Source organism: Callionymus lyra, chromosome 3 (assembly GCF_982586985.1).
Source record: "Callionymus lyra chromosome 3, fCalLyr1.hap1.1, whole genome shotgun sequence".
In the NCBI taxonomy this organism is placed as follows: Eukaryota; Metazoa; Chordata; class Actinopteri; order Syngnathiformes; family Callionymidae; genus Callionymus; species Callionymus lyra.
Window position 1 is genome coordinate 13,890,278 of NC_141820.1, and position 21,594 is coordinate 13,911,871.

Below are 21,594 nucleotides of genomic sequence, written 5' to 3' on the forward strand. Positions count from 1 at the left end.
AGACAATGATACAAAACTGTGTAGCGAGAATTCTGACCCGCTCTAGTAGAAGAACTCACATTTCTCCAATCCTTGAATCTCGTGCCACGAGACATATATACTTAAATATTACCTAGAGCTTCCTGATCGAACTTTCAGCCAATCACGGGCAGCGCAGATGATCACGTGACCACATACAAGCGCATGATCAATTATTGAAACTAGATTATCAAACACTGTGTTAAAAAAAAAGATAATGAATTAAAAATAAAAATAAATAACGTAACCTTTCAATGTTGAAATTATTGATTTACATTTTTACAAAAAATAAAAAATTAAACAACATTTCAATTAAAAAATTCAACGTTTAAAATGAAAAAACGTTAAATTCAATATTGTGATTGAACTGATATACTTCCATATACAACAATCATAGCGATATAATGTGTAAGTGTTAGAGAATAACAGTCGAAACACCTTCAGCTTCTTCTAAAACCTCATCCTTGACTGTAAAGAGGCGACACGTGTGCCGTGAAGAGCCCACCCAGGTCAGCACTCAGGTTCAAGCTGAAGAGTGAAACTTACATCTGCGCCCCATCAAGTGTAACACACACACACACACACACACACCCCCCCCCCCCCACACACACACACACACACACACACACACACACACACACACACACACAGCTTGACGACAAACTCTCTAATTAAAAAGCACTGTGGTTAGAGAAGCAGCCAAGAGTAAAACATGAAGCCAAACCTCATCCAGCTTTTAAACCTAAACTCTGCAAGTGACAACCACCACCTGACACGTGTGTGTCAAACTCATCTGGCACATTAGGTTTGTTTTAATGTGGCCCCTTCTGCTGGTTTTCTGAAGATAAAAGTAGATCAATGCTCATGTTGGTCGTATATTAAGATGTCGGGGTTTAAGATAAGATAAGGGACGGAGCTTATAGAAGTCAATACCACAAGTAAAACAGGAATTTGTTTGGCGAAGGAGGATCAACACAGAGATATTCAAGATAAATTGAGCCTCAAAAGAATGACAAGACAACATCCAAATCACACTTCCTGTTTGGTAAATGTACATTTTGACTTGAACTTAGTCACACAAACTCTTGACACCTCTGACCCGACATAAAACCATGACATATACTTAAGTCTCTCTTGGAAATAAAAAAAGAAAGATGTAAATTTTGGCATATAATTCATATGCAAATAGAAAATGTATCTTTTTTATGTTTGTATTAATATTTGTTTACATGTACTTGATTTATTTTTTAATTTAACTTAATTATATATACATAATTAAGTTAAATGATATGCCTTTATATATATATATATATATATATATATATATATATATATATATATATATATATATATATATTTTTTTTGCCACAACTAGGAGGAAAGCAAAATTATATCAAAAGATTATTACAACTGAAAATAATAATCTATTAGCTTTTAAAATTTTAATATATGAAGAAGTCATTATAAAAATGTCTACATATAACCATATAGTAAATAATAATATCCGTTAAAAATATAATTCATCATAATAAATAAATATAATAATATAGTAAAAAATAAAAAAATAAAATCAGAAAAAAAGGTAAATATTTACTACAGCAGCAAAAAAGGTCATTTCATATGTTTGAGGTGGTGAAATGAGTTTATATATAAGTTTTACTAATGTAATGATAATAAATTCTACTGTATTATTTCTTAAATTCTATATATTTGACCAAACAAACAAAACTATAAAAGAAAGCCAAATCTTAACAGTTTGATTGACAGACAAAAAACACGTCATTGATGTTTATCTAAACATGAAATATAAAAATATTACATGTCATTAAATGTTTAAAAAATATAAAATAGGAAACTATCAATAGGGTAATAAAATGTGGAGTAAAGAAAACCAAATATTTGATGCATTTTAAACACTCAAATACTTGGAAAATCTACTCTCTACTCCCACAGTTGTATAATGAAGCGTAAGAGTTGCTGCCAACAGTGCAAACGCTCTCACGGTGGTTTGGCAGCTTCTCTCGCTTCTGGTTAAACATTTATTCTGTGGAAACGGTTGTTTGACCTGACGAGCCAGTTTTGGGAGATAAGAAGATTAAAGCGACGTGATGGTCCGCTAAAATCTTTTGTTTCCTACATGAGTGCGACAAGTACCAAACTCGTGGAGGTAAGTATAGACGTGGGCGTAGAGACGGAGATTCTCGGGTGAGCTGAGGTCAAAGGTCAGACTTAAAGGAATGCAGGTTATTCTTAACCTACACAACAGACAGAAATGCTAACAATTTCCCTCCGAGCTAACATAGATTAAAGTGCAGTTAGCTGTTAGTGTGTGCGCCGTTAACAAGAGCTCTGTTTGCACATGCACACAGGTGTGTGTTTAGAAGGTGTGTGTTGCTTCCTACAGGGGTGTGTGTTAAATTACAGGCAGAGCGAGCAGCACGACTGCTTTACAACCACTTTACAGCCGAGAACCGACAAAGAAAGAGTTTCCTCAGGGAATCAAAAGCATCACTAAAGAAACACGCTGAGTGATAGAAAATATCAACACAAGGATACTTCGCAATGTTGTTTTTTCTTCACGATATTGTTTAGATTGGTTTTTCCAAAAACCAGATACTTGATATGAAATAATTACATTTTTTTATAAATACAATTAATATGTTCTTTCATTTTTCTGTTTCAAATTAACTTCCGACCGCTTGATGGCAGGACTCCTGAACTCCAGCTACAGGAAAAATTAAATCTCCCTATCCCGGGGATGACTCAGGATGAGAGGATACAGTTGACTCCGACCCCTTTGAAAGCTGATGTTTGGACATATTTTGGTTTCAAAACAAATGAAAGCAGTTGCGACTTCGTCAAGAGTCATGTGGTCTGTAAATTCTACAGAGTCAAGTACTCAACAATACTACAGATATATACTTGTGACTAGAGTATCGCAATATTGTTGCGCCTGTATCGTGACATGTATCATACGGAACTGTGATGAGGCCATTTCTCCAGTAACGATGAAAATAGGTTTGTATTCTTTTTTTCTTGACATATTTTCTAGCAAATTTTAATTCCTGATAACAATTAAATGTATTAGTGATGTGTTGATGAGGCTTCATGAAACAGTTAATGGTGTATCATGATACAGTGTCTTCATTACAAAAGACCACTAGATGTCACTCTCTGTTTGAAAATAATGACAGGTTGTATTAAGTTTGTAAATCAAAGCCAATTATTATAAAAACTAAAGAGAGTAGATCGGAGTAAGGCAGAGAGTGCCATCTAGTGGTCTTTCAAAATAAAGACACTGTATCATGATACCTCATCAACTGTTTCACGAAGCCTCATCAACCCAACAATCATGTGTTTGGACAAATAAACAACATATATAATGGGAAAACATATCTTTAGATATATTGTGTTTAAAAAAAAAAGGTAGTTTTGTAGACTGATATGTTTTAAACACAGATATATGTAGTCAATGTTTAAATTTCCTAAAATTTCTTTTTTAGTTCTTGTAGAAGCTGAGAACAGATGAGTCAACGAACAAGCGTGCACGGCTTCAGGGCAGAGAGATGAACGTTGACGGTGATGACATGGAGACACTCGGTGTTGGATGTCTCACAGGAGCTCAGGTCTTGCCTCAGAGGCAGAGAAAACGATCCACATGAAAACTTCTTTTGTTGAACTTCACGGAGGACGTAGACCTTCTTTTCTTGCTTGCGTGTACTTGCCGTGGTTTCTCCGCGTCCTGACAGTGAAAACACGGGTGTCTGCTGATCAAAGCCAACAAGAATACCTCACCCATGATCACATGTATCCCTGGATCTCCAGCAGACCAGACGGAGCGAGGCGATGCTGGAGCGAGTTCAAACACCTTAAACTTTCCCTGCAGCTGGATCGGAATCTCCACCTCTACGAGTCGTTACACTTGAGCGCCCCCCCCCTGCTTCACACTGTACCGCAGCGTATTCAAAAGAACATATAGACCATAATAATCCCTCTGTCTTTCTGGTCCTAATGCCTGACGGTCGGGTCAGTGTGTCGTTTGGTTCTGATCAAGGGCTTGGAAAAATTGAAAGTGTGTCACAGCGACCGTGAGCTCTTATCCCCGCGGTCTCGTATCTCGGGGCCCAGATTGTCGGTGTGGACCGGAGCCAAGAAAAAAGGAAAGAAAAGGAAAAAATACACAAGTCTGTACAACATCGACGCTCGCACACGACTCACTGTTGCAGCCTGTGTTGATACTCATCTGTTTTTCTTTCTGACATCCGCCGAACTGACGAGACAAACTTCCTTTTTACATCTGTTTACATGGAGTGATCGACCACACACACCTTCAAACCACTCTCCACCTTTACAACACAAACATGTATTTTTTAAAAACTAGGATGGGTTTATACAATAAAAATTGAGAATGGAGCCATTTTAGAAAGAAAATATATCAACTTATCTGAAAATTGAATGAGCTAGTGATGTGTCGATGAGGCTTCGTGAAACAGTTGATGAGGTATCATGATACAGTGTCATCATGTTGAAAGACCACTAGATGTCCCTCTCTGCCTTACTCTGATCTACTAACTTAATGAAACCTGCAGTCATTTTCAAACAGACAGTGACATCTAGTGGTCATTAAAAATGAAGACACTGTATCATGATACCTCATCAACTGTTTCATGAAGCCTCATCAACACATCATTGGCAAAGAGTACGTTATGATTAAATGGTCCATGTACATCAAGACTAGTCAAACCTTGTTTTTAAACCAGTAAGAAAAAAGGCTCATTCAAGTTAAAAAGAAATATAGTATTTAATAAATATACTCAATATATTTAATTGTCATTGAAAACTGAGCCCAAACTATGCTATGTTCTTCAGAAAATAACTAGTTTTTTCATTTTAAAGGGCAACTAATGTGTAGATTTAAGTCATTAATTAGTATTTATCTGTTTGTACAAAGTTCTCTGTTCATTGAAATGTCTACATTAGCTAAATTATCTTAAGCCCCGCCCACTGGAAACACTTTTCTTTTTAATGGCGAAAAAATCTTGTTTACCATAACCACACCCACTCTGCTTTGATTGTTCAATAATGGAGGTTTTTCAATCACGGAAGTCTCCACCTCCACGGGACTCATTGTATAAACAAAGCGGTAGGTAAACAATTTTAAAGAGACTTACAATAACAGGGAAACTGATCTTGAATTAAGTAATAATAAAAAATATCATCAGACTTAGTGAACGACTAACATTGCCAAAACATTTTGACCCCTCGTGTGATTGAGTTTAACAGCCCTGGGTCACTTTGTCTTACAAGCATTTTGTGAACTTAATATAACTATGAACATAAAATAGACACATTTATATCATATTATTTAACATGTTATAGAAGTAATTCATTTGATTTCAAAATGTATTTTAAGAAACTCAGAAAGAACAATTGAAAAATAAAACACTTTAAGAAGTCAAAGGGCCGAATGTGGCCCCAGAATCACACTTTGCAAAGGTCTGTTCTTCTGATACTTCATTACTTCATTACTTGCTCTGTCGGCCATGTCAGGACTGGTTAGCGCCTACGTAACATGACAGTAGTCTGCTGGTGTGTAAGCAAGCTGTCGACTGGTGTCTACACCACGCAGCTGATGATGATGATGATGATGATGATGATGATGATGATGATGATGATAACGGGGGAGCTTTGTGTGTCTGACCTGCATCTGACCGACAAGCTAATCCTTCTCAATCCACAAAGATTACAGTGTTACTCACAACGGCTGCTATAATTCATGTCTCTGCTGACAAATAAAAGACAGAAAATAAGATGTTGTTTTTCCAGAGAAACACATTTTATGAGTCTGGAACGAGTCTCTCTTTTTTTTAATGCCGCACTGGAGTTTTTTTTTACGAGTTTGTTGTTGAACTGTTGAGTTACTGCTGATGTTTCAGAGCTGAGATCAAGTTGTTGAATTTATCCTGGACTGCATCTGTATCTCGCAGGAAGCCGACCGACTTCACGTAAACATGATTGGTATCGCGGTTCAACGTCCGCCGCTCCCGGAGTCACAATGGACGACTGATGAGAACGGAGGAAGAAAACCACGACAGGCAGTTTATGTTCAGGTGCAGCTGATGTTTGGATAAGAGCTGAGCATCAGATCCAGACATGTTGCTGAAGGAACGCAAGTGGCCCTGATGTGTGTCGGCAACAACAATCTTTATTCAGTAAATAGACTGATGTCTTAATCTAATCAAAGTAGAATATGAACATGTGATTTTTTTAAGAAATAAAAACGATTATTTATGCCAAATTGTAGAATTTAAATAATAAATAATGCAATATAACTATATAATAAATGCATTTAATCAACGAAAGTCACATATTCTATACAATTTTATCTTCACGTATATTTTTTATTATTTTATTTTATTTTTGTATTGATAAGAAAATGGAAAACAAAAAAATCATACTTAAAAAAAACAAAAAATAATGGCATAAAGCGAAGAAAAAAAGTGGAAAATTATGTATTTATGTACACATTAAAAATATACAAATATTATATATTCTATGTATTAAATATAAATTGTCTACAAAAACAAAGAACAGCCTGTCTTTTTCCATCCCCATCCTGGCGTTTAAGAAAGTTGTATCTATCCATCTATCAATCTATATTATCATTAAAGTAATAAAATAATGTAAAGATTTGATAAAACTTAAATGAGTTAACATAAATATTATTCGTAAGAAATACTTTTATTCTAGCAAAACATTTACATTGGTAAAATGGCAACGTATTACAAGAAAACTATTTATTTTATTGAGTATTGTTTTGATTGTTTAAGCAGTTTGTGACCCTGGTCTGGAAAAGCGCTCTATAAATACAAATTACTTACTTACTTAAAAATATATAAAATGAGGGGTAAAAAAATGTATAAATCAAGATTGAAAACTAATAACATTTAAAAATCAAGCGAATAACTATGGACACAATACTGATAGATGATTGGGTGAACTGCTAAACTGAAAAAAAAAGCATTCAAGTGAACACAAACCTGCACCAAGAAGTTAATTTCTTTTTTTTTCCTTCAAAAAATGTGTGGATCCAGATGGTAATCAAGATCAACACAATGAAGTCCATGTTCTCCATGTCCCAATGGTACAAAATATAAAAAAGATGGAAAGAGATGAAATAAAAATAAAAGTAATGTCATTTCAGTATCTACAGTCACTTGTTTTGGTCAAAGAGCTTCATGTGTATCGAGGTCTGGATCACCTTCAGATAACATCTGCTTTAATTAAAAGTTCAACCCTCTGTAAATGTCGCTCCTTTTCCTTCAGTCCACACTTTGTGTTTAAGTTTCCAGAGAACGAAACCTCTCAGCAGGTAGTTAAAGGTTCTGCACTTCACCTGGATAAGACCCTTTCAAAGACCCCTCTGTTGTCTCATCCACCTTTAATTACACAGCCAGCTCCGGGGTCAGCAGGGGGAACTTCCCGGTCAGATTCCTTGATGTTTCTTTTTTTTTTAACTTCTATGGAAACCAACCAGTCACACACTGGTGAGGATAATGCAGCAGGATCCACACACACACTCACTGAGGTAACAGCTGTTAATGAGTGACCATAAAACACACGCTAGGAAAACACATTAACATTCCAGGTTCTTCTTAAAGTGTACTTTCTTTACTATTTGACACATGGGCGGAAGCTTGTTACGTCAGGTGAGATAAGATGGAGAAGATTTAGTCTGTTAAAGGCTTATTAAATAAGAAAGTATAGAACCAACATATACTTTTATCCATTCATGGGTACACAACTTTACGATACAACATTGAAACTTTAACACTTAACACTCAAATACCATTTTGTTAATTGGTATTTACAGTGTATATTCTTATCAATAAGTATAAAAATACACAGATCCAAGACTGTGCTACTTCCTATTCTGACTTTATTTTTATTTAATATTGTTGCTTGTGCTTTAAAACATTTAACAAACAAACTTTTGACTCAAAACAAATTAAAAATTATTATTTGTTACATGAACTTATAAACTTAAATCAAAATGTTATTCCAGAAAACAGTTAAAATAAATTATCATAGAGATATTTTTATTGATTCCTATCTGTAGCTACGATGCTAACAGGCTCCATAGCTAGCCGCGCAGCAGTTAGCTCATTGAAAGGCCAGCTGTTATAAATAAACTTTAAATAAGCTCATGAAAGTAAGGAGTGATACTCTCCATTATTATTATTATATTCTTTAAATGTGTCACATTAAGTGTAGATTATCATAAAGTGACTTAAATGTATTCTACGATTAGCTTAGCATTTAAAAAAAAAAATGCTAGTTTGCTAAATTACGAAGATCTATTGATATAAAAATTTAAATTAAGGATGTTTGGTTCCATATATTTGCTGTTTCTTTAATATAATACATTTTTATATCTCAAAGGACTTTATAATATTCTTAATATTGATTTAAAGGATTTCTTTATTATAATAAATTCCTGCTAATATCTGGCAGCGATTCTTAAACTGTTAAATAAGTGAGTAAAGTAACGAAATAGTGAGTTAATGGGTCGTGGTAATGGTTTCCCATTAGAGGCGAAGAGAAGACACACAAACATTTCTCTCCATTTATCTTCCCTCACTCTGACATCTTTTGTTTTCTCTCCTCTGTTTGTCTTCCCCGGTCGGACAGGAAGTTCTTCTCTCCATCAATCAGTCGCCACCGCAGAGTTGGATGAAGATGGATTTTACGACCACGAATAAATCTCTTAAGATATGATGGAAACATCTGCTCTTGTGCGGCGAACAACAAGTTACTCTTTATTTTCATTCTTGCAGGTGAGGTAACTCACAGGTGTGTGTGTCTGTAAATCACAGGTGTGTGTGTGTGTCCGTAAATCACCAAGTGTCGACACACGAGGTTTTCTACTGACGAAGCACGTTTGTTTGAAGCTGAACACACTGACAAACACACAATAAACTACGTTGAGTTGATAAACATGGAGTAGTATTGTGTAACGACAACACTTTGATGAGCAACTGTGACTTTATGACGCATCTAAACACTCATTAGATTTTTTATTCATAACTTCCTGTGTCTTTTACCAATGAATTTCAACAGTGTTTTCTGCCCGAGGTGATCCTCACACACACACACACACTCGTGTGGTGACACACCCTGAAGCTTTCCAGTAATGTTGCACATCATTCCTCGGAAGTGATGCATGATGGGGGAGTGAGCAGCAAAGTTGGGGTCCTAGTGTTTGATCAAACCACAATGGAATTTGACACACACACCCTCTGATAACTTGTCTTACAATAGAATACTGTAACCCACCATCACAAATCATGTTTAATTCATATAAATACATGTGTTTTTAATAATAATGCTGCGATTTATTCAAGTTAAAGGCGAACAGGACGTTTGGGAGTCACAACAAAAACAAATACTTGAATGACAGCGACCAATGTGTAAGCGTGCGCCATCTAGTGTTTAAATATAATAACTACAGATAACGTCTATCTGGACCAGTGGTGGGAAATTGTATTCCTTCAGGGGCCACATTACTGAGACTGTTGTAAGGGGCCATCAAGTCAGAAGAAAGAAGAGACGAAATAAAAAGAGCTTTAATCTGATGAGAAAACTGAAAATTGAAGGTTCAATAAATAAAAAGGACATTATTCAAATTAGCTAAAGCTGTATTTCTCTTTAATGTTATATAAAAAAATATATATATATTATGTAACAAACAAAGGGAAACGGTGAAGTGTATTTATATTGGGTGTAACTTTATTGATCCTATAGGAAAATTCATTTAGGGTAGTTATGCCATGACATCGTAAAACAAAGCTAAAGTTGTTGAATAAAGTAATTTTATTGGCTAATATTCATTCAAAAAGGCTAAATAAAAGAAATAAAAGCGGGTAAAAAAAAGTCCTTAAACAACTATCTTCAATAACCTCAACGAGATCAATAATTTAATCATTTGCCATCAACATTTATACATTTATGAACTTGCTAGCAAACTATCCTCAGTGATGCTAATGCTACTCTTAGCAGTTAAAATTGTATCTTTCATTGACGAGTAGTCGTGAAAAAACCCCAGAAAATAAACTATGACAATAATTGTACGAGTAAAAATTACTGAATTCTCATGATGTGACAGTAAAACTACGAAAATTATATTTTATAAATATTTCTGATGATAAACCAATTAAAGAAAAAAATAATTTTAAATTGTTTCAAGATTTTAATTTATATGTTGTTTTTTTGTCCTTTTTTTATCCGCTCTTTTTGTGAGAATGCTTTTTGAATTATATTTCTAAATAAACTGTATTTAAAAGGGAATATTACACAATAAAAAAATGTCCCTTTGCATTATTTTTTTTATTTTTTTAAATAAAAAATATGAAATATAAAACGTTTTTCTTTAAATAAAATAAATATAAATTATATACTATGCAATAAAATTACAGTTTAAATTTATTTTAAATGTCTTTTTTTATTTTAAGCCTTCAAACCATGTTAAAGCTCCTACTATTCCTCTCTTCTTTAAACAAGATGGACGATAGATTAAAAATATATAATATAATTCAAATATAATTCAATTTCTCGCTATTACTTTACAAAACGTTCCACTCGAACCCAAAACACCACCCAAAATAAATCAAATGTTGACGTGTTGAGATGAAAATGAATTAATGTTCTTATTTGTCCAGTAGATGGCGATATTGCAAAAGCCACTTACGAGAAAACGTAAGAAGAAAGTTCCGTTTACTCACGAGTGTGCCATGGTGGTTGTTGACGTGGTCTTGGCCAGCAGGGGGCGCAGAGGGGTGACAGTCCAGGGACACTCGTTCTCGACAGGCAGCGTGACACGCGTACTTACAACCTGAGGAGGAACAACTGATCAGTTTCAACAGAAGATGAAAACAGGGAAAGAAAAAAAATATATATATATATATTATTTGTCATGCAAACTGTGTGTATTCAAATAATAGTCTGATATCAACAGTTGTGGTTTGTCCAACAAATGCAAATTCTGCTGCTGTCACTTGTTGTCAGAGGATAAAGATAGAGACACAGGTTTAAAAATAAAGACGGAATAAATTCATACTGTGTCCATAATGATGAAATAAGAGCCAAAACTATTTTTGAAAAATAGATATAAACCGGACATGACGTTGTAAAAAAAATAATAATAATTTTTACATGGTTATTTAAATAAATAAATAAAAAGTTGTGGCTACAGAAGCAGACTCGCGCTATTTTTATTCAATTTTGAGGAATTATTTATATATTTCCGCTTAAGCCATGATAAAAATATATTATTTTGAGGAAAAGCTAAAAAATCTATATTAGGCTTAAAACATTTAACATTTAAATATGAGGCTAAAGATACATATTTCATTGTATGTTGTTAAAAATTCATACACACCTATCGCAGATGTAAATAATAATAGAATATTATTTTTAATAAAAACATTGGTTTAATAAGCAACTAAAAGACAAAAAACATCAAATTAATCAATTTCTTACTTTTTCTAATTCATTTTTATGCCATTACTTTGTGATTTTCTTACTTTAGTAACACTAAGTAAGTAACACGAGTTACATACAATATTTTTTATTTGTTTGTTTGTTAAATCAGACACTCTACTCAGCCCAATAAGGAACTACAAAATACATCCCAAAAATGTAAAACTTTCTCATACTTTAAAACTGTTGCTTTTGTTAAAGAAAAAGTTTCATCTCAGAATATTTGTATTTCTAACAAATACTAGTATGTGTTCAGGAAAAACTACAGGAAAACTAGCTAACATGCTCAAGAAAAGTTCACAGCAGGATCCACAACTTTTTCCAAGTCGTATTTTACTCGACGATTCAACGTCCAGTCCTACCTGGTGACCCTCTTCTCACATGCTGCCCAACTTTATCCGACAGTTTGCACATGGCTGCTCCCATCACTACACACACCGGACCTCCATCGTCTTCAACAGTCGCTGCTGCTGTTTGACTTTTGCATGGCGGCTCTGTTGTTGTGCTGAGTGCGTGATTTAACAGTCAAATGGAGGCCACCGGGATGGACGGTGTGTGTGTGTGTGTGTGTGTGTGTGTGTGTGTGTGTGTGTGTGTGTGTGTGTGTGTGTGTGTGTGTGTGTGTGTGTGTGTGTGTGTGTGTAATGCTGAGTCAGTGGGTCGTCTCCGTCCACGACTCTCTGCTCACCAGCAGTCTGTTATGACTACAGTTTCCTGCTCTCATTCATCTTCTCCATCCTTTCACACAATGACTCTGATACTTGTCTACGGATGTTCTAGGATGTGATGTCATGACAAGGTTTACACGACACTTTTTAAATAACACCGTTGAAAAAAAGCATCTGGTTTATTTGAAGGAAAAGACATCGTAGACGGTTTTTAATTAGATTTATAGAAAACGGAAATTATTTTTTACACGGGCAACAATGCCATATGTTGCGATGTATTGCAATACTGTAGTAACAAGGATTGTTCCTTTAGCAGTGGAGGACATACTGACTGATGCCATCTAGCGGCCAGAAGTTTAATTGCAACACAAACATGAACAAACTTTGTGTACACTTGCATGTTAATTGTTAACATACAATTGTGATACAATATATATCATGATACAGGGGCAACAATACAATATATAGTGATACTGCAGTAACAAGGATATATTTGTAGTATTGTTGAGTACTTGACTCTGGTGTTGTAGTATTTACAGACCACATGACTCTTGACGAAGTTGTAACTGATTTCATTTGTTTTCAAACCAAAATATATTCAAATATCAGCTTTAAAAGCTGCTGGAGACGACTGTATCCTCTCGTCCTCAGTCATCGCTGTGAATAGTTTATTTGTGAATAAAAATAACAATTATTATTCTATGTATATAATCTGTTTATGTATCCTTATGTAGGTTTACTCGAGCTGCTCCAGTTTCCTCCCACTCTCTTGAGGAACCAACACAACAAGAGCCTTTTCTCATGTAGTAAACGAATGTTCATGCTGTACGTGGCAACGGAGCAACAGGTTGGCTAATAGCAGTTACACTATTTTGACACTAGAGGGCGCTAGAAACAATCTTTTCAAGGTTGTGAATTGCTGCTTTAATGTGGTTGTTGAGGGCCAATGTCTATCCCAGTAACACACGGAGATAGGAAAGGGACACCCTGGACAGGTAGCCAGGTCTTCGTAGGAAAAACACTCAATCCCATGGACAGGTAACACTTCAGCAAAGCCCCTACTTCAACGCTACCTTGAGCAGGAATTTAAGGCAACTTATTTACAAAAAAGGGAGAAATTTACTTTATTAATAAAAAAAAGTATTTGTTAAAATAAGAAATATTTACGGTAAGATATTTCGTTAAATAAAAAAAAATTAACAAACTATTAAACGATTATTCTTTCTTCTTAGAGCCACTAAAGGTTCTGGTCTGGTAGATCTCAGTTCCAGGGTCAAAGGTCAGATTGTATTATTTCTTGACAGCCGGTGTATAATTAGGTTTGTATTTGCACATGAACTCACAATGACACTCGAACCTCTTTAACGCTCAAGTGTTGACTCAAGAAAGAAATCAAGTCTTTTTCAGCCATTTTACCTTTTTCTTGGTGTTTGGTTTTTGTTCAGTGCTTTGTTGGCGTTTAACGTAACGTAAGTAATTGTTATTACTTTAATAAAACTGACAGAGAAACTGGCTTGTGTTTGTTTTGTTTATTTGTTACTTTTTTCCAGCGATTGTGTTTTGTTTTGTGAATGTATTTGTTTTATCGATTGTGTATAGTTTCGTGAATTTGTTGTTTCACAGATTGTGTTTTGTTTCGTGAATTTGTTAACTTGTTTCACACATTGTGTGTTTTGTTTCATGAATTTATGTGTTTTATCAATTGTGTGTTTTGTTTTGTGAATTTCAGCCTTTGTTTGTTTTGTGGATATGTTAACTTGTCTCACAGATTGTGTGTTTTGTTTTGCAGATTTGTTAACTTGTTTCACAGATTGTGTGTTTAGTTTCTTGAATTTGTTTCACAGATGTGTGTTTTTTTTCTGAATTTGTTTCACAGATTGTGTGTTTTTTTCTGAATTTGTTTCACAGATTGTGTGTTTTGTTTCTTGAATTTGTTTCACAGATTGTGTGTTTTGTTTCTTGAATTTGTTTCACAGATTGTGTGTTTTGTTTCTTGAATTTGTTTCACAGATTGTGTGTTTTGTTTCTTGAATTTGTTTCACAGATTGTGTGTTTTGTTTCTTGAATTTGTTTCACAGATTGTGTGTTTTGTTTCTTGAATTTGTTTCACAGGTTGTGTGTTTTGTTTCTTGAATTTTTTTCACAGATTGTGTGTTTTGTTTCTTGAATTTATTTCAAAGATTGTGTGTTTTCTTTCTTAATTGCTTTATTTTCTTTTGCACCTCTCAGCCACTGTACGTGTTAATTAGAAAATTCAAGAAAAAAACCTAAAACATTTCCCTCAAAATAATATGTAAAAATGTCCTCTGATGTTTGGATATTAAATGGCGTCAAGAATGAATCATGAATCAAATCTCAGAGTGTAATTGATAATCCCGAGTCAAAGGTGAGACTCACCAGAGTTCCTCCACAGCAGACCGACCTCCAGGCGTCCCGAGCGCCTCGAGACTTTAGGGAGACGCAAGAAAAATCCAGATATTCTCCTCAACGTTTTGCCAAAGTTTTTAGAGAATCCCATTGTTGTTGAAACTCTTAAAGAGAGTCAAACTCATTTCAGTCTTTTTTCACTCATGGTGACCATCAGTGTGTGTGAGAGAGTGTGTGTGTGTGTGTGTGTGTGTGTGTCCACAGTCCTGCTCTGACTGACACTGACCCCCATTTGTGTCTGGATGTCGGAGGGTCAGCTGCTGCTGCTGCCCCTTGTTTGTTCAGTCACTGTGACAGTTTGGCTCCACAGGACACACACACACTGAGGAACACACACACACACACCAAGGAACACACACACACACACAAACACCGAGGAACACACACACACACACACACACACACACACACACACACAGTCTCATTCAGCTTATCAACTTCCCACATTATGATAACTATTATTATAAATTACATTTTCAACTCATCAAAGTTCAAGATACTGACTTCATCTGTACTCAACAGTACTTTTTTATATACTACTATCATATTTTATTACATAATTTGCTCATATTTTATTTGTATGATAGTTATCTCATGGTTTCTATTACAATAAAGTGTTTAAAGAGAAAATAATCGTTTGTTCATTTTTTGTGTTGCAATTTAACGTCCAGCCGCTAGATGGCAGCAGTCATTATGTCTTGCGCAGCTAAAGAAACACATACAAATCCTGACTGAGGACGAGAGGATACAGTCGACTCCAGGAGCTTTTAAAGCTGACGTTTTGGTCATATTTTGGTTTCGAAACAAATGCAAGCAGTTACGACTTTGTCATGTGGTCTGTAAATTCTGCAACAGTAGTGTCAAGTTCTCGACAATACTACAAATATATCATTGTTACTACAGTATCACCAGATTCTTGCCAATACACACCGAATCGTGATCTATAATAGTTCATATCAGGAAAGATTTATTTCATAATTCCCATTTAGAAGCCATACAAACCCCCTGGAAACATTCGAGAATCCAGATGTAACAATAAAACAATAAAAAAAAAAAGAATATATTTTAATTCTAACAGAAAAATGGATTGAAATTAGTATCTAACTTGTATCTATTGCTTTCTTAAACAAACAACAAACAAGTTGGATTATATAACCCCTAACACATCTTTTGTAGAGATTATAATATATTCTTAAAATGCATAATAAAACTATTATTATAAAATATTTTATTGAATAATATTTAAGAAGATTTTGAACTCCTGTCATCAATAGTGTTGAACTATCTCTATAAAATGATGTTATTGCAGCTGTCAACAATTTAACTACATTTATAATGTTTTTTCAACACTTTTAGTTGTATAAACAGAAGTTGTGCATCGTTCACGTCCACGAGTTGAGTCTCTGTTTACAGGATGTAACGTTGATCACTTAATGCACTTGAATTCTCTTCCCGACGCACTAATGACAGGAAACTCAAGCCTCTCGGTGAAGGTTTGTGTTTCTGTCGGACAAAGAAGCAGAAGCTCGCAGGACGGTCGACGGCGAGAGAGAGTGTTGCTTTTCACGGGCGACGGCCAACAAGTCTCAGGTGCTCGTATTGAGTAGCAAACACTCTCTCTGGACTCGTGCAAACCTACAGACTCTCTTTTATACTGTAACTGCTTCCTCGTGTTTATTATTTACAGAACAATAGTTTACATGTATTAATGTGTAACACAGGGTTACTGTTTATTTGTTATGTATATTATATTATTTACATAAAACAACATCAGGGAAGATACGTATCATTTATGAAAATATATGAAATTTTACTTGAATACTTCATCTGCCTATGACTCACTTGTTTGAGTAAAAGTGCTGTCAATCATATTTGTTTACAAGACCCGTCAAAACAATGTCATTAATGTAAATAAAATCTTTTTTTTGATCACATATTGGTTTAAAAATATACCAAAGCTACTGCTAACTAGCTTGTTTGGCTAATAGGTGTCTCTTGTATCATTTAAAAAACATATCTGTTGATAAAAGATATGTTTTAAGTTAAATATGTGAATAAAATATTTTTGTTGTTGTGGTTTAAAGTTCACCGAAGCTGATAATAACTAGTTTGATTGGCTTCTATGTCTCTTTTAATACACATCTGCTGACAAAAACATTCTGTAAATATGCTAAATAATATAATTATAATATAATATAATTAAAACAGCATTGTGTTTTAAAATAACATGAAAGCTAATGCTAACTAGCTTGTTTTGGTCATATGTCATTGTAATACATTTTAAATTATATAGTGTATGTTGCAAGAAATGTTGTGAATAGTATCTCAATATGGAATTATAAATAAAACGTGCTGTGGTCTAAAAATGCAGGAAAGCTAATGCTAACTAGCTTGTTTGGCTAATAGTCTCTAGTATCATTTTAAAACTGTTGATAAAAGATGTTATAAATAAGTGAATAAAATCATTTTTTACACTGTGTTGTGGTTTAAAGTTCACCAAAGCTGATAATTACTATTTTTTGGCTAATATGTCTCTTTTAAGACATATCTGCTGACAAAAACATTCTGTAAATATGCTAAATAATATCATTATTAAAATGGGATTGTGTTTTAAAATTACATGAAAGCTAATGCTAACTAGCTTGTTTTGGTCATATTTCTTTGTAATACATTTTAAATTATATAGTGTATGTTGCAAGAAATGTGAATAATATATATATAAATTGAACTAAAAATAAAAACGGACTGTGGTCTAAAAATGCAGGAAAGCTAATGCTAACTAGCTTGTTTGATTAATATGTCTCTTTTAATACATTCCAAATCATATATGTTGACAAAAGCATTCTGTAATAATGCTGAATAATATAATTAATAAAACAGATAATATCTTACAATTAAATTATAAATAAAAACGGGCTGTGGTATAAAAAATGCAGGGAAGCTAATGCTAACTAGCTTGTTTGGCTAATAGTTAGCTAACAGTAGGTTTCTTCAACATATTCAAAATCATATTTGTAGACAAAACATGTCATACAATTTTAAATCAAACCATTATTTAAATGCTGTTGTGGTTTTTAAAACCATTAAAGCTAATAATAACTAGTGTGTTTGGCTAATATGTCTCTTTTAATACATTTTAAATCATATCTGTTGACAAAACAAGATGTAAATATGCTATATTTTTTAAATTGCACAGAAGCTAATGCACACTAGCTTGTTTTGGTCGTATGTCTTTCTTCATACATTTTTAATTATATATGTTACAAAAAATGTTGTGAATAATAATAAGTCAATCTCAAAATAAAATGATCAATTAAAACGGGCTGTGGTTTAAAAACAAAGGAAAGCTAATGCTAACTAGCTTGTTTGGCCAATATTTCTCTTCAATAAATTTTAAATAATATCTGAAGACAAAACATGTTCAAAATATGTTGTTAAGATTCTTATTGAAATGATTGTTGTGGTTAAAAATACACCAAAGACAGCAACAAATCCACAAAAGTGCTCACAGCTCACATTATCTATATTTATTTTATTATTTCTTGCTCACTTTGAGATTTCATAATATCCTTTTTGTGAATATATGTTTAAATAAAGGTCTTTATTCAATAAAGGTTTCTGCAGATAAATCGAATTTCCTGAAGGAAATCTCCAGATTGATTAATAAAGTGAATTTAATCTAATCTTAATATTTGGTTAAAAAAAACTGTTATGTTATACATACATTTCTCATTTTCACATTGAAGAAAGAAGACTGTAGAAATCAAAGCCTCAGACTCTGAACCAGGTTTTTTTTTTTTTTAATAAGAAACTCAGGTTCATTATTAACAGTGTTAATATTCGAACCCTCTCAGCAAACACACACAAACTCCATTAAAGGAACTTTGGAACAACTTCTTTGTCGTCTGGCAGCTTTTAATAAGCTTTATAAAGAGAAGAAGTTAAGAAGTGCTTCTTACAAACACCGTCGCTAAGATATACATCAGATTACAAGGACAAAAATGCATATAATACATTATAATAGGAGAAGAATCTGTTTACTTGTCCTCACTTTAATCCAGCATAATATTTTCAATCAGGCACGACACAAAACTGTTATGATTCCTGTCAACGAGCTCAACCACATTTTTTAACCCTCACGTAATATCTCAAATGTATCTGGTGCCAAAGTTTACGGATAAAATCCTACTAGCTATTCATTTGTATCTGTTTGAAGATTATTTCCCTGAACTTCTTTTTAAAAAAAGGTAAAAAATATAGGTCAACCTCCTGGGCGAGGTTCTAATGTTAGTGGAAAATCAAAATGGCGGCTCTGAGAGTCAGGATTTGAAACTCGTTATCTAAGGTAGAATATGTGTTGTAATGAATAAGTGAAGATGCTCTAGATTATTTTCACTAGAAGACAAGTAGACCTCAAGATCTTTATCAACCATGAGGCGAGAATTCCTTTTCGAATAAGACGGCCGAAGGTTTCTTCAAACATGAAAGGTTTCGAGGAACTTTTAACACTGAATTACTGTAAGTGAAGGAACGATATCTTGATAATATCAGAAGGAAGAAGATCAAACGTTATTTCCCTGAAACAGTCCAAAGAAAAAAAAAGTTTTTGTAATGATGAATTGTATCGTACATTCACAGAATACATAATAAGAATAAATAAATTTAAATAGGGTTGCTTTTAAATAATACACTAAAGCTAATGCTAACTAGCTTGTTTGGCTAATACAGACGTGTCGTTTTAGAAAGTAGGGCCACATTTGATGATGTGAAAAAGAGCAGGGGCCACAACAGTGGCATCATACCCAGAGTTGTGTAGTTCAGAAGTATAAAGTGTATTAAACTTCATTAGTTCAACAAAAACCCCCTTCACTTTTTTACGTACAACAGAATTAGCGTTAGCAACACTTGGCAGCAACGCCTGTTTTTAATTGACTCGCGAGCTTCTTCATCATCTGAACTGAATGTTCTGGAGGATTTCTTGACTTCATTTGTTTGAGCTCCTCAGAGAGCACAGGAAGACCATCTTCATCAAGACATCAGATCACCGTCACCACAAATAAACCCTGGCGGTGCCGAGATCCAGACACTCAGGAGCCAGCAGCACCACCAGAGTGCACATAAAAGGTTTGTTTCCAGTTCACATCTGAACCGGTTCGCTGACATACCGTCAACATTCCTGCCTCGTCGCTGCATGACATCCCTGCCCTTCTGTGTCACTAATACACAGCACCATGTGCTGCTCACTGAATTAATCATTAAACACCCGAGGGTTGCTAAACACAACACAAACAAGGAAATAAATGTAGAAATGTTGGATCAAGATTGAATTATTTCAATGTAAAAAGCCTTTTTTAGTTCGGATTTTTACACTCGGTACAAGCTAAAGTTACTGTATGAATGTTTGACTTGTATAGTTTAATTAATCTGACTCTAAATATATTATATTAACTCAATTTTAAATAAACAACACTTTAAAATATGCCAATGACAGAAAACTCTTAAAAAAGTAACCATGAGAATATTGAACATTTTAAATGTCTGAACTTTGAATTGAAATAAAAGGAATGATTTTCTTTTTACACATAGTGTTTGATAATCTTGTTCAAAAATAGTTATACTGTATATATATGAAGAAGAATATATATATATATATATATATATATATATATATATATATATATATATATATGTTTATTTAAAATTATATATATATATATATATTTATATATATATGTTCTAAATTAAAAATGAATTAAATTCAATATAAAAATGTTGGCAGTGTTATAACAACATGTTTAAAAAGCTACAAATTAAAATATTGAATAATGAAAATTCGTTTTTGAATCATTTGAATAAGAATATCAAACTGTGTAAAGAAATTAATTTATTTCGAGAATATTCAAATTTTTTTAAATATAAAAATGTGGGCACTATTATATCAACTTTTTTATTTATAAGAATATTTAGAATTTAAACATTTATTTATGAATTATTCAAATAACAATATCAAACTTTACGAGTAAAAATCAATTTATTTATTAATTTTATTTTAAATATTTGTAGCTTTTAAATGAAATGTAAACATTTTTATTTTTGGCACATTTATGCCAACATTATTTATATTTAAAAGGTCAGGAATTACAAATATTTAATTTGGAACATGTTTATTGGAATAATTGGAATTATAATATAAAATGTGAAAAAGAAAAAACTTTTTTAATTCAATTATCGTTTTTTTATTAATCCTACAATATTATTGAATAACTTTCTTTTTAATGATTTAACCCTGAAACCAAACGTTGCGTGTCTGACCTCCACTCACCTGCACAGGTGAGTCCATACTGGAAGATGTACCTGCAGCAGACGTCGCACCAGGTGCCCTCCCCTCCAGGCCCGAAGCTGTGACCCTCCCCAGACTCCTCTCTCACCCTCGGGTCTCGCTCCTCGGGGGAGAAGATGGTCCTGACATCCGGGGGTTTGAACCCCCTCTTCCTGCCGCGCTGGGGTCCCGCCGCCGCCTCCGAGGACGACGACTCCCCCCCGTTGACCCCGCGGGGGACCGGCGAGCCCTCCTCCTCCTCGGGGGTCCTCGCCTCCGCCTGGCCTCGCTCGCTCCAGGCCGCCTCCAGACTCTCCAGACTGGCGGACTGAGGAGACCTGCGCACCGCCTTCACCACCACTGCGCCCTTGTTCCCCTTCGTGATCCGCATCCTGGCTCCCGGAGGAGAAGACGTCTGGTCCGGAGGATCGTGTTCGAGGGACTTCCGTCCTTGAACCACGTTAGACATCAGAGTCTTTCAGAGGCGTGTTGCTGTCGTCATTGTTGGACGCTCGTGCGGAGGACGCAGGGTTCGTGGAGCAGGTCGAGGCGGTTCTGAGGAACGAGTTGGGTCTCATTTCAATGACTGACGCGCCAAGAGTAAAAGAAAAAAAGTTATTATAA

At 34.3% G+C, this 21,594-nt stretch overlaps 1 protein-coding gene across 1 annotated transcript in view; it reads right to left on the minus strand.

Annotated features, from left to right (window-relative positions):
- Positions 1–21,475, minus strand: part of rassf3 (Ras association domain family member 3) — a 51,106-nt gene extending 29,631 nt beyond the window's left edge. Inside the window, exons 1-2 of the mRNA XM_087786523.1 lie at positions 20,974–21,475; positions 10,800–10,909 (exon numbers count right to left, since the gene is read on the minus strand). Coding sequence (XP_087642649.1) covers positions 10,800–10,909; positions 20,974–21,439 — 576 coding nt within the window. The 5' untranslated portion in view covers positions 21,440–21,475. The remainder of the gene's footprint in view (positions 1–10,799; positions 10,910–20,973) is intronic.
- Positions 21,476–21,594: the final 119 nt, after the last annotated feature.